General features: G+C 38.5%; 1 protein-coding gene across 6 annotated transcripts; it reads right to left on the minus strand.

Annotated features, from left to right (window-relative positions):
- Positions 1 to 1,649: 1,649 nt before the first annotated feature.
- On the minus strand, positions 1,650 to 13,068 carry GTF2A1L (general transcription factor IIA subunit 1 like). 6 transcript variants are annotated; one of them, XM_068675839.1, is made up of 9 exons: positions 13,009 to 13,068; positions 11,474 to 11,575; positions 11,056 to 11,179; positions 9,430 to 9,476; positions 8,105 to 8,198; positions 6,445 to 7,046; positions 4,687 to 4,980; positions 3,841 to 3,930; positions 1,650 to 1,926 (listed from the first exon to the last, which is right to left on the minus strand). In XM_068675839.1, exons 1-9 carry the CDS (start codon positions 13,027 to 13,029, stop codon positions 1,819 to 1,821), a joined length of 1,482 nt encoding a protein of 493 aa, XP_068531940.1. In that variant the 5' UTR covers positions 13,030 to 13,068; the 3' UTR covers positions 1,650 to 1,818. The 6 variants fall into 6 exon arrangements, with proteins under 6 accessions (XP_068531940.1, XP_068531941.1, XP_068531943.1 ...); XM_068675840.1 differs by lacking the exon at positions 13,009 to 13,068 and adding an exon at positions 12,349 to 12,479; XM_068675842.1 differs by lacking the exons at positions 9,430 to 9,476; positions 11,056 to 11,179; positions 11,474 to 11,575; positions 13,009 to 13,068 and adding an exon at positions 8,954 to 9,091.
- Positions 13,069 to 13,339: the final 271 nt, after the last annotated feature.

Consider the following 13,339-nt stretch of genomic DNA (forward strand, 5'->3'; position numbering starts at 1 on the left):
TTAGAAAATGCAGCTGAATGAAAATTAATGGGATGCTCAGTGGCACAACCCCTCCCTGCAAATATTCAAAGCCAGGTTGGATGGGCTTTGAGTAACCTGATCTAGTGGAAGGTGTCCCTGCCCGTGGCCAGGGGGCAGAGTTAGATTGTTCTAATGATACCTGTGCTGCCAAGTTGAAGTTGGTACCACAGGTCATAACCTATGCATTTCTGCAGCATGAACACTTCAGAGCCTGTAAAAATGCTGAAATCTACAGGCATCTATCATGTGGGAAGAGCCACATTTCCTGCATATTCATGGGTCTGAAGTGTAGCTGGACTGATGATATAAGTCAGCTGAACAGGGAAAAAGTTATATGCCAGAACATTGAAACCATTTCTGGATACACAGCTCTTCACTTACCACCCATAACATCCATAAAAAGACAAAAGAAATGCCACACTCAGGCCTTTTAGTTCAGTGTTCCTTCTTAGAGAGTGGACAGCAGCAGGTAAGTCCAATAGAACATGCAGTAAACTCAAAAGGTAGTTAAACACATACCTCCTGAAGGAATTATCTCAATGCTATCAGCACAAAGGTTTCCACCGTGATGAACAACGGTTGGTTTTCTTCCCATGTTCTCTCCAACTCTCTCCATTACTTTCCTTCTCAAGGTTTTGGCAGCCTCCCAGGGAGTAGGGAGAACCAAAGCATGTCATGCGGTCTTCCTTCAGCAGATGCAGCCAGGAGAGGGGGTTGCCAGACCCCGTGAGAGGAACCTGCCTCTGTAGCAGGATGATCCTGTTCTGATTTAGCCTGGCCTTACCCTTTAACTTGTGATGTTGCCCTACAAGGAACAGAAGCTAGCTAGGAGAAAGCTACAGCTATAAAGGGCTGGGGCCTGGGCCTCAACACATAGAACTTTTTAGATGTCTGTTTTTAGAGGAAGAAACAAGAAAAAAATGCTCAAGACTGCTAGGAATGCAATTCCCACAGCAGGGTGAGCTACTGTCACAGGCGTGACTTCTACACATTCCTGTAAGCAAAGTTACGTTTAGGGAAGACAAAAAACTCACTGCAAGAAATGTATACGAGATGACATTTTATTATTATGCACAATTTGTATCATTCACAGCCTACTGGTCTGTAGTCATAGAAGGCAGTGGATATGCACAGAACTGAAGTTAAATGACTTCACATTGACAGTGAAAATAAATCACATTCTAATGTTAAATCACACTATTCATTGCATCTCAGCAGACATAGAAGGTATAGAATAAACAATAATAGTTCTCATATATTGAGCTGAAGGGTCTTCTGCCCCCATCTTCTGACTTGCATATAAAGTGTCTGCCTTTAAGCTGAAGCCAAAAAAACAATACACAAAAAAATCACACCTGCACAAATATAAAGCTTTTTTTTTTTTTTAACTCAGTCTTTGAAAATAAGTATCATCACTTGCAATTGTGTAGTTTTATATTTCAAGTCATACTTCAGCTCTTATTTAAAAAAAAAAGTACTGAAATTTACTTTTAAATACAGTCATTTGGTATTCCATGACCTTCTTGAATTGCTAACACAGTGAATGTTCTAGCCTTTACAGCTATTCACTCCAACAATGCTTCTTTAGTGGAAAAGTAATGAAATAATCAGAAAACAGCAGAGACAAATGAGCAGGTAACAATACAGTGTTTTAATTTGCATGTATTGAACACTTATTTTACATATTTTTGCAAATTCAGTCTATTTTTTAATAACAAAATAGGAAGTCCAGTTGTTTCACAGATGGTTAGTAAGGGAATAAGGCCACAGTTCTGAAGTACATACTTCAGTGAGGTTTCACCATTCTGCATCTCCAACGGCTTTTGCAAAAACATAGTCCTTACCCTCAAAGGACATCACTCCATCTTTTAAGTAGAACTTCCATTTGTTCTTACTTCGATGTATCTGATGGAAGAAAATTAAATCAATCCCCCGTGTCCCCCCCCCCAAAAAAAAAATAGACCATAATAAAAAAAGAGCTTTTAAGCATAACTTGGTTTTCCTTTAAAATTCTGATAACTCAAAATATGCAAGACACAAATATTCAATAGAGGCAGCGGATTTCAGTTGTATATACCAGAATCTTTGCCCTCTCAAAGGAACAACTTCCTGACTCTTACTCACCATATTCGAGTTTTCCATCTCCCTTTAAAAACACTAATTACGTAAAACATCCCTCTTACACCCTCACCCACATCCCCCACAAGGCAAAAGTAGCTGTGTGGAACCTTGTGCTGGATGAAAAACACGATAATAATGGAGCAATTTCATTACTGTACCACTCCCAAAATACACTGCACCCTGCAAATATGTATGGTTTAACTGAAATGCAGTTGTTTCCTTTTCCCATATGCATGGCAAAGCAATACTGCATACACAGGCATGTAAGGATAAGGCTAAAAACATGAAAACATTGCTCAAAAGCAAATACTGCCATACAAAACAGTAAGAAAGAATGTGCATATTATTTCTTATTAAAGTCCTGCAAAACAATCTATACTACAGAAAGTTTAATACTAAAAGAAGGAATTTTAGCCATCTCTAACAATTCCTTGGATTTTAAGCATCAGCCTATCTCCAGATTCAGAAAATAAGGGGAAAGTAATTTTAAATAAATTGTTTTGCCTTTGGCATTCTTTTATAGATAACTATATAATTTAACAGGTAACTATTTCCATCTACTTTCTACTAGACCTACTTGTCTTTATTAAATCTATATAGAAAGGGGAAGTTATCAACATTTCCCCCAACTTCTAACTGCCAATTTTTAGTGACATCTGATATTAAAATTTCCTTTAGACATGTATAGAATTGAACTTACTAGTTTTAAAAAGAATTTTTTTTCAACTCATTACAGACAAAACTCGTTATAGATAGCAACATCTACTACCTGTAGCATCCATAACATCAAACTAAGTTACAATGCTTCAAAATTTTGTGCAACTTTTCAACACAGTACACACTGTGGCTCAATTTCAGATGCATTTTCCACACACATCCCTGCAGCTACATTTTCCAAAATAACAAGCTTCAGAAACATTCAATCTGTTACACTTGAGTAAAGACAATTTTCTCAGCAGCCCACTGTTTCCTAAAGCGCAGACCCCTTTAAGGCAGACCTAGCTGAACACACAAAAAAATTATCACTAGTCTCTTCTGAAAGCATAAAAGCAAAGTCACTTTTTTTTTTTTTTTTTAGAAACTATTAGACGTAATTTTCCACATCTGCTTCCAAAATAAGATGGGCACTTTGTTTTGTCAACTTTTAAGCTATTAATATGCAAGTGTCCAAAACATACCTAGTACTTAACTTGATCTCCAAGAATTCAAAATAAAGTTAAAATTTAAACATTAAAATAAAGCAGGACAAAACGGCCCTTAGTGACTGTTTGGCTTTTCAGGTAACAGGATTCTGGTAGTAAGTCTTCCAGAAAGCACTTCAAAGACAAAAGATAGGGAATAGGAAAAGGTGTGTGTGTGTACTGTTTCAAAAGTCTTAATTCATGGCCAAAGATGCATGTATACACCCAAGAAGCTGTTCACATAACTTAAAAATTTAAGGAAATGCATAAGCTTTTGCAGCTTTACAAGTCTTAATTTTGAAACTTTGGCCCCTTTCTCTTTATGAACCCTTTAATTGTCCTCATTTCAGAAAATAACATAGAAGTCTTCAGAGGACTGTCAGCTAAACACATTTAAACACTCAATTATTAGAGCATTAGTTTTTCTTTAAAAGACACTGACAGCAGTCCAGATATGGATTTGCTGAAGATGCTATTTATAATGATTAAGGGACAAAGATAAAACTACTTACTGTACCTTGTCATACTGACAAACTATCACGTTATCTGTGTCAAACAAGTCTGGAACATCCTGTTCACTGACATCATCATCAGAATTTAATGGGTCCTAGAGTTTAAAAATGCATTTAAGAAGTATTTTATACATTCTTGCAAAAATAGTGTTGAATAACTTGACCTTAAACACAACCAAAACAATAAGAGGTTAACACACAAGAAATTAAGACTTAGAAACTATGGTCCACAAAGCTCACTTAGAAGCATCTTTACATGCTTATGTTCTCAAAAACATTCCCCAAAAACAAAAACAAACCACCAAAAAAAAAAAAAAAAAGGTCAAAATAAACCAGAACTGCTAAATGCCAAAGCTGACCCTAGTAACTAGAATGCTCACCAACTGTCCAGACTCCATAAGTTAATTCTCTTGTGAGCATCAAGGACACAAAATTTCATGTTTTAAATTTAAAAAAAAAAAAAAAAGTGCTAAAGTGCTACACTTCCACCGTGCTGTTCTCTGTCTAATCCCCCGTGGTTCTTCAGAAGGAATAGTACAACTTGATTTGTATCAGGATCTTACTTAAAAGAACTCAATTCCACTGAGGTCAGGGTTTCACCACAGAACTTTAATGCTAGTGATTAAGTATTTTAAGTGATCCAATAAACAAATGATCTCATTCATTTGTTCATGCTCCTCATAATGAGCCCTCTAATAATTCCTCAGTGGCATCTCCTCTTGAGAGAGATATGTAACCTAACTACGCTCTCAGCATTAAACTTAGCAGGGGCTGTTCTGGGTCCAACAATTCAGTATTCAGGGTAGATAACATTATTGTAACGTGCTTCACAAGGCTTGAAAGTAAATTACCTCCTCAACAATATCTATTTGGGGCTCTTCATTATCACAGCTACTGCTGCTAGAATCCATGTTTGAAATACTGTCACCTTCTTCATCCTCTCCTTCATCCTCATCCTCCAGAACTTTTAGATCCTCTGATTCAATAATACCAATGAATTCACTCTCGTCTGTGTCTTTTGTGTGTGACATTTCTTCCTTGGGAGAAGCATCACCGGTTCCGTCTAGCTGAATTATGCCTTCGATGTCACTGCAGATATCCTTCTCTGATCGTAAATTAGATTCCACCTGCTCAGTAGGTTCCAGCTGACAACAATAAAAAAGACCAGAGATGGCTTGTGAAGTAACCCCACATAGCTTTCATTGTTCAGTACAAAGCCTGAGATTTTTGTTTAATAAAGCAACAAGATTCATGGCACTTCAGTGGGAGTTTCAAATCCTGGACTACTTGTAAACCCCGAGTATGTTTGAAAAATCTTGTTCTTACACCTACCTTAAATGGAATCCACGTCAAATATTCATTCCCTCAGTAATACATTCTATTACACTTCTCTTTAAACACTATTGTACTTGACTTCTTTAGAAAAAGATGTTCAAACTGGCCTCTAGAATTTCTATTTTAAAGAAAATTCCAATAACTTGAAAACTATTTCTTATTTTTGAAGTAAAAACAAGATGAATCCATTTATTTCCCTCAAATCGAAGTATTCTGTTTAAATACCATATAAAAAATGAGAATAAATACCTCACTACTTCAAGGTACCGTTCATAAAAGCACTAGAATTCCAAAACAGAGTTGACAGGAACATGAAAGAGCTTTAAGCTTTCAGTGATCTTAGGTTTCTCATTAAATCTTTATTGGAGCGCTACATTCACATCCACATACACTTTCTAATTCAAGGAAGTTAACACTTTGTTATGATCTTCCATTCTTCCTACAGTCTACATCATCCTGCCCAAGTGTAGATGAGCAACATAAGATGCTTTCTATTTACAGTCATTTTCCATTACTGTTATTAAATCTGGATTTACTGAATTTGCCTCGATATCATATAAGCACTACAATTCAAAGGCAGCACACCAGTCTCAAGTTGTATGTGCAAATGATTTCTGGAACATAGATTTGATGAAGTCAGAGCAGAGGCTTGATCAATAAAATCATTTTTAAGTTTTTTACAAACCTGTATCTGAATTCTAGCCTGTCAGGACTTTCTTCCCAAGGAAATGTATTTCTTACCAGCAGATTTTCACTTATGGAATCTGACTTCTCATACTCAGTATGGGCTCTCAATATAAGTTAATTGCTCTTCACATGTTGAGTTAAAATTAATCCCTGTTGACAATCCAAAAGCAATTTTACAACTGGCCAGTATCCACACGCAGATTCAGCATCAAAATGACATGGTAGTTCTCAAAGCATCATTCATGCTTGCTCAGAGGCAGAAAACAATTATCTCAAAAAATAGCCTATAAATCTGTGAATGCACTGTATCTATCCCACACACCTACAGTGTTTTTCAGATTGACGTTGTATTCAATCCAAATAATTCAACAACACTTGCAACCAAAACTTTAAATACAAAAAATAAGCAGTCAGCTAATTGTTCTTCAAAACAAGCTCAAGAGTGAACTTTAAAATTAGGATTTTTATCATCATTCATAGGTACTACTTACAGACATCTTTGATCACATCTCTTACAAAACCTGTTCTTCAAACAACCATCTACAACAGCTGTATTTTCCCTGGATGAGAAATGAAAAAGGTCCTACCTTGTCCGTGGGAGCAACGGTGTCCTCATCTTTCAAAACAGTGTTATCATCCAAACCTTTGCCCATCATAATCATCTCAATGATATCATCAGACACCTGCTGTTGTAGTGATTCCTGAGGCTCAGTGTCTAACTGTCCCTCCACATCCAGCAGCAAACTGCTAGAGTTGTTTGCCTCAACAAAGTCAGAAGGAGAAAACACTTCAGAGGATTCTGAATTAAACACAGGTGTATGAAGGCTGCCATGCTGGGATTTCTCTGTAGACTCCGCATGCTGATTCTGCACTGCATTGGGTGCAATTTGCTGCTGGCTCTCTGTAGGCTGCTGAACCAACGCAGTACTAGTAGAGTTCTCCAAGTGTTTATTTTCTGTGGCACTTGGTTGAACTGCCACAGTCTGTTGGACAGCAGTCTTCTGAGTTTGCAACACATCTGCAGTTGCCTGGACAGAAGGTACGTTCACTGGTGCAACACTGGCCCCACTGGTGTGCAGAATTGAACGCTGTCCAACCGACTGAAATATTTGCTGAATAGGAAGTTGCAGAATATTCGCTTCTCGGCCCTGTGTAACCATTACAGGAACGTTTACCTTATAAAGCTGCCCTACAAAGAGAAGGATGAAAAGCTGCTTCAGCTACAGATCCATCTAGGCCAGCGTCCCATTATCAGTAACAGCCAAGAGGAAATAATCAGGCAAACTACAAAGAAAAAGGATGTGTACAAAGGAGTACTTTCCCCAAGCACACTTTCAGACATTTAGGAGTAAAAAAAAAACTTGCTTTAAATTTGTTAACGTGTCATTTCAGAAACAAAGGAGTACAAGATGAAACAGTAAACTGTTGCCCATCTCCATGGACAGATCATTATTTTAAGGGCATCCCCACTAAAATACCGATACAGTCCTAAACGTAAGACTCATAGTTTATCTGTCTTCTCCTTGCATAAAGAGGACTCCAAATACTGAATCCTTAATTATCATCATCAGTATTAGAATTAAGATGCCAGAGCTAGTTTGCCAAATTAATTTTTCTTTTCTCCACACATTTGCTTACACATAGTCATTGGTATCAGCCTACAGCATTCAAAACCTTAGAAGCTATACCTGAAACAGACATATAGGACATTACTGCTTAAAAAAGAACAGCTGTTTAAGGAGAAAATCAATCTATGACTGAAGTAAGCCATCCATTCATCAAACTCCAACCAATACAAGCAAGTTTTTGTACCACCAATTTCATCAGCAAAAAAGGGTGAGCAAAAAGGGTGATGGGTGGTTACATTTTATTCATATATAAAATCAATTTGATTCTGAAGCACCAGAATGTCTTTGTCAGTTTAACACATGAAAGACTACCCCTCATACAAGGCAAGGGGATATGTATGCCTGGAAACACATTTGCCAGCAGCTGTAAAACAAAAAAATGGCATCACCTAGCAGCCCACATTAACTAATGCTGCGAGTATACACAAGTGACACACCAACTAATCAATGTAATTACTTCCTCCATGCAGTAATTACACACTAAAAAGGAAGAGGATAAGTGGCTCCACCCACCTATACTTCACATTTGTTTTATCTACTGCGCTTAGAACCATCTTTCAATATTCACATACAGTCAATGAATGCCCTGTAACGTTTTACGTCTCCTCTTTAATCTTACCAGATGTAGTCTGTAGTGTCATTCCAGCTGGTACGTGTATGGGATAAGCAATACCCGAAGGGAGAGCAAGAGTCGCACCTGGTCGTGAAGCACCCTAGATACACAAGAACTTTGTTAAGTAGCAGTGCATACCTTATTCTATCAGGGCCCTAAATGTCACATTTAACACACCCTGAAAGAGGCCCCTTTGCAATCATCTCTACTGAAGAGTTGCTTTAGACTTTTTATACATAGGCAGATAAAGAGTATTTTGTAATTGCAAGCACAATGATTGGCCTCAAGTGCTTTATGTTTTCCAGCCATCACATCCTCTTTTTCATTAAGAACTTTCCTGTAGCCCCTCAAAGAACACACCATCCAAAATGATACTCTTCCACTCAAAACCACTTTTACCTAAGCTTATGCATTAAGTACAGACTCCTTGCCTACGAAGACACTTCACATCATTCTCTTTTTCTCCCAGAAAGAAAACCATTGAATATAAGACGCCCTTTCAAACTAGCTGTTCCTAGGAAACCCAAATTTAAAGTCAGGGAACTTGCATGTTACACAGATACCTTCCCAATATTATATTTCAGCTTGGCAAGGTAGTTGGCTGGAGGCTCAGGAGGCACTCAACAAGTTCATCAGGCTCTTATAGTACATCCTTCTCCCCCACACCCAACTACACTATGCCAACAGTTCAGAACCTATCACTCCAAAAACACTCACTTTCATCTGGATGATTTCTATGCTTCACAGATAACACTGCTTCCAACTTCATTAGTGCTGGCATTTCCCAACCACACATTATTTTAACATCCAGTAATAAAAATAAAAAAAAGTTATAAAAATGATGTCTACATGTACATTTCCACTTCTTCCAACCTCTGGGCTAAGTTCATCCAGCCACATTTTCCAACACTCTTCTGCCTGCACTGCTTGCGAAACCAACTGCCTTTTTTTTTTTTCCTCCACTGCTCACACAGCAGCAGAGTTTGAGCACTCCTTCTGCAGACTCTTACCTTTTGTATGGTTTTCATCAAAGAAAAAAAAAAAAAAATCAAACACACTGAGTTTCCTCAGCTGTGGATATTCCCTCAGCAGACTCCTGGTCCCCTGCCTACTATACCATGTTCTACAGATATAATTGTCATGAGAAATGCTAACTTTTTCAGTCACTAAATGTTGTTCTAAAGCACCCATACACCAAAAAGAAAAAAAATAAATACAGAAAATAAACCCTTAATATGTGCATCCATCCCCTCAAGCCTGTGAAAAACTAACAAACTTAATCATTTTAAAATTCAGAATAATCAAAATAAGAATTCGCTGCAGCTACCTACCAGGCCTGCTGCCGTGAAATGCTGTAAACCTCTGCCAGCTGGGATGACTAAGGAAGCAATTTAAAAAAATTACAAAAACATGTGCATCTCAGAAACAGTTGATCATTCAGTAATTCACAGCATGCAGTCCTGAAACTAAAGCAATCTTAACTTCAGCTCAGACTCATTAGATCAACAATAAGTAAGCACACCCAGATAAGGCTACTGAATATACTTCCTTTCAAGTTGCTTCAAAGCTTATGCTGTACTCAGGGCAGGGGTTATACCCTGAATTTATAAAACTCGCATTCTGTTAAAAGTTGGTCTTGGAGTTTTTGTTGTTTAAAATATTAAGCAGATCAAATAGATAAATAAGTAGTACTGTAAAATCTAAGCACACCATTTCCTTTTATTAATATGACTACAAACACACGTTGATAAGGCAGTGCATTTTACAAGAGGAAGATGTTTAAGTGGTTTCCCACTCTAGCACAAATCCAATGGTGATAATAGCAGGAAATGTAGGATGGGTTTTCAAAAGCATTACATACTTCATTGAGGGAAGACAAACCAAAGAGAAAGCTTCTGCAAGCTTCAAGACAGGAAGAATTTAGGTAGCCCTAACACTACTTCAAAAACCTAGACCATAGGACAATTCAAATCCTATTAGAAACAAAAATAAGAAGTCAGGTGGCTTTAACAGAGTCTGATGTGCCTTAGCATCAGCTGCCCTTCCAAACGTTAGGAATAACAAGGGAAATAAAGTTCATTAAATATAAAGCTTCCAATAGCAAACAAGCCCCAGAATAAATCTCCTTTAATTGCACAGAATAAATAAAGTATCTGTCTTCCAAAAACAGTCCAAATATGAAGACTGTAAAAATAGTAAGTAGATGAAAAGTACCTGTCCAACCTTGAAATGTTCTCCATGGGCACTGTGACACAGATTTTCATTAAATCATCACATAACATTATTTTTTTTTCTTCATGGGGAAGTTCCTTATGTGCTTCACACTCAGAGAAGCCTCAGCTGAGCATTATGTTCTATGATAACGTTAGCACAGTGGTCAGCTGGACTCAACTGAGAAGAGTATGTCCTGATGTATGAGCCTGTATGAAAGTCAAATATTTCTGCACACTGTGAATACTGCTTTTAGGAGTACTGAAAGACAGACCGAAAAATCTTCCCAACACTCACACTCTTCTGTTTGAGCAAGGGCTTGAATTTTAAGAAAAGCTGAACCAGGTTCACCTCCACCATGACAGCAGAGCTCCAAAGCTCAAACACGCCATGTAACCCTCAGCACACATCATGCCATGTGCGTGAAGTGAAAACTTAACACTGTTGATGAATTTGCAACTGAAGGGTTACTCTTCTGGACTACAGACAAGAAGACTAAAATTCTCTTCATGTTTTCCTGCTGGAAATAAATGGCAGATCAAATGCATTTAGACATACCTGCATTAGTTTATCATAGTTTAATTTGTCCTTTACTGGTCAAATTTTGCTTTCAGATACGTACTGTTCCCCATCATGCTAGATATATACACACGCATTGCAAACCAAGATCATTCCAGCAACTTCAGGTCTTCCAAAACTTTCTTGAAACACTGAGCTATTCTTAAACTGCATTTGCAACATCTGACCTGATGAAGCCTGCAAAACACGATGAAAAGTGTGTGGCAACTGCAAGGTGAACTGTGAAGAATGCTGGCTATGTCTGAAGAAGCCTTCTGTTGCTTTAGACTGCATCACCTTGGTTTCCCAAAGCTGCAGAGAGAATATTAAGGTCAGCAGACATCAACTTTAAAAATCAAACCACATATAACATGATAATCAAGTATTCCTAGCTCATCCACAGGTAAATTGGTTCTATCCAATAAGCATGGCTACACTCACTACAAGACATCCAGCAGCCAATACAACATTCACAGAATACTTGTAATTCTAAGTTAGGGCTAAAGATTACATGTTTTAGATGGCCAAGAAACAGACAAGTATGCCATCTCCAAAGATAAATATGTATGCATACACATTTTATTAATGCAATGGAAACCAACAAACCTGCTTCAAGTCTTTCAAAACCTGTTCATCTACACCCTCTTCAGTAAAGAGTTCCCGAACACCTTCAATCACATCTTCAATAATGGACTTGTAGAGTTTAAGCTATATGTAAATTTAGAAAATTAAACATTTTCAAGTTAAGATGAATATTAAGGCATTTTAAACGATAACATGCAAGTCTAATGTGGCTGCATAAACTACTATTACAAACTGAACAACGCAGACCAAGCTGTGTAATACACTAAATACTGTCAAATGCAAAGGTCTGCAAGTCTACCAGATACACAAGTCCAGTCATTCCCTTAAATCTGTAGAACTAATGAGACATTCCTGGAAAAAAATACTGGATTTAAGCCCCAAATTAATGGCTTCTGTGGGCTACAGAAATGCTTAAGAAATCCTAGAAATGTTAGAAAAAGCAATTGCCGTGGTGTATTTTGAAACCTAGTATGTTTGGAGTGCCAGTTTAAAATTGACATTTACTGCTCAGTATCATTCTAGAACCCAGCATCATAACCTCTGTCTTGAGGAGAAACTAATAGTGCAAGCTACAAAAAATGAGATGTGCCAGTTTTATCAGAAGCATAACATAAGCAACCTGAAAAAAAAAAAAAATCCCTTTGTGACAATAGTCTGATGCTGTACAGTAGTTTAGCTGTGGAAATTGTAATCCTACATAATATATACATGTATATCACTCATCTTATATTACAACAGTACTCTAACACAACATTTTATTAGTTCATCCACGTAAGTGGATCCTAGTTCTCCACTCAGATCCAGGCAACAGATACAACCCCACACCAGCTTCAAGATTTACCCACTCATATCAAAAAGGAGGATAACAAGCTTTTAGCAATATAAGGCTTACTAACCATGACTATCATCACCACCAGAACAGCCTACTAATAAAAGGTGAAAGCTGAAGTTTATTAGGAAACCTTGGAAGCTAGGACACCAGGATTTTAACTTCCATTTTTCTAATTTAACAACAAATAAACGTTTTACTGCTGTACAGTTGTTCTACACTGCAGGCAATAACCATCCTTTTCCTAGTTATTAAGTAGTAGCACATTATGCTTTTTGTGAAAAGCAATCAGCACAATTTTAGCTACTCTAAAATGACCTTAAGTTTGACTTTTTATGGGAGCTTAGAGATCTCCAGGAGCTTCTCCTACACACTTCAGGGCTGCAGGAACAGGGGGAAAAAAGGAGATTTGTCCCACTACAAAAAGATGCTGACTAGCCTGTAAATGCAAAAGAGCAGAACTTAAACCACTTTGCTTTCAACAGGCCTATTCCTCTCCCCAAGATGTCCAAGGAGCTTTGCATTAAGCACAGCCGTACAGCAAGGACAAGCATTTATTACACTATATACTGAGTTAAAAACCCTACAAAACTACCGTAAAATCCAAATTAGCAAAGAACAGAGACAGAAGAGCGGGCCCCAGGGGCAGCCCCTCCTCGGCCCCGGCCCCTGCCCGGCCCCGGCCCCCTGCTCGGAGCCGGCCCCGGCCCCCGCCGCGAGCCCTCACCACGGAGCTGCCGTGAGCCATGGCGGCGGCTGCCCGCGGCCCGCCCGCACGCCTTAAGGCGCCGTTGCCATGGCGGCACGGCCGGGGGCCGACGGGCCCGGGCCGGAGGCGGGCCGCGGGGTTGGGGGCCTTGGGGTAAAATTGCAGCTCTGGGAGGCTGTGCCACATGATGGTCGTCTATCAGGCCTCTTGGAAGGGTGGGTGCGGAGGGTTCTGTGGGTTGATGTTGACTCATTATGACTCATGGAATCATTAAGGTTGGAAGAGATCTACAAGATACCTGGTCCAGCCATCATCATCCTACTACCAATATCACCCATTAAACCGTGTC

This window comes from Anas acuta, chromosome 3, assembly GCF_963932015.1.
Source record: "Anas acuta chromosome 3, bAnaAcu1.1, whole genome shotgun sequence".
Classification (NCBI taxonomy): Eukaryota; Metazoa; Chordata; class Aves; order Anseriformes; family Anatidae; genus Anas; species Anas acuta.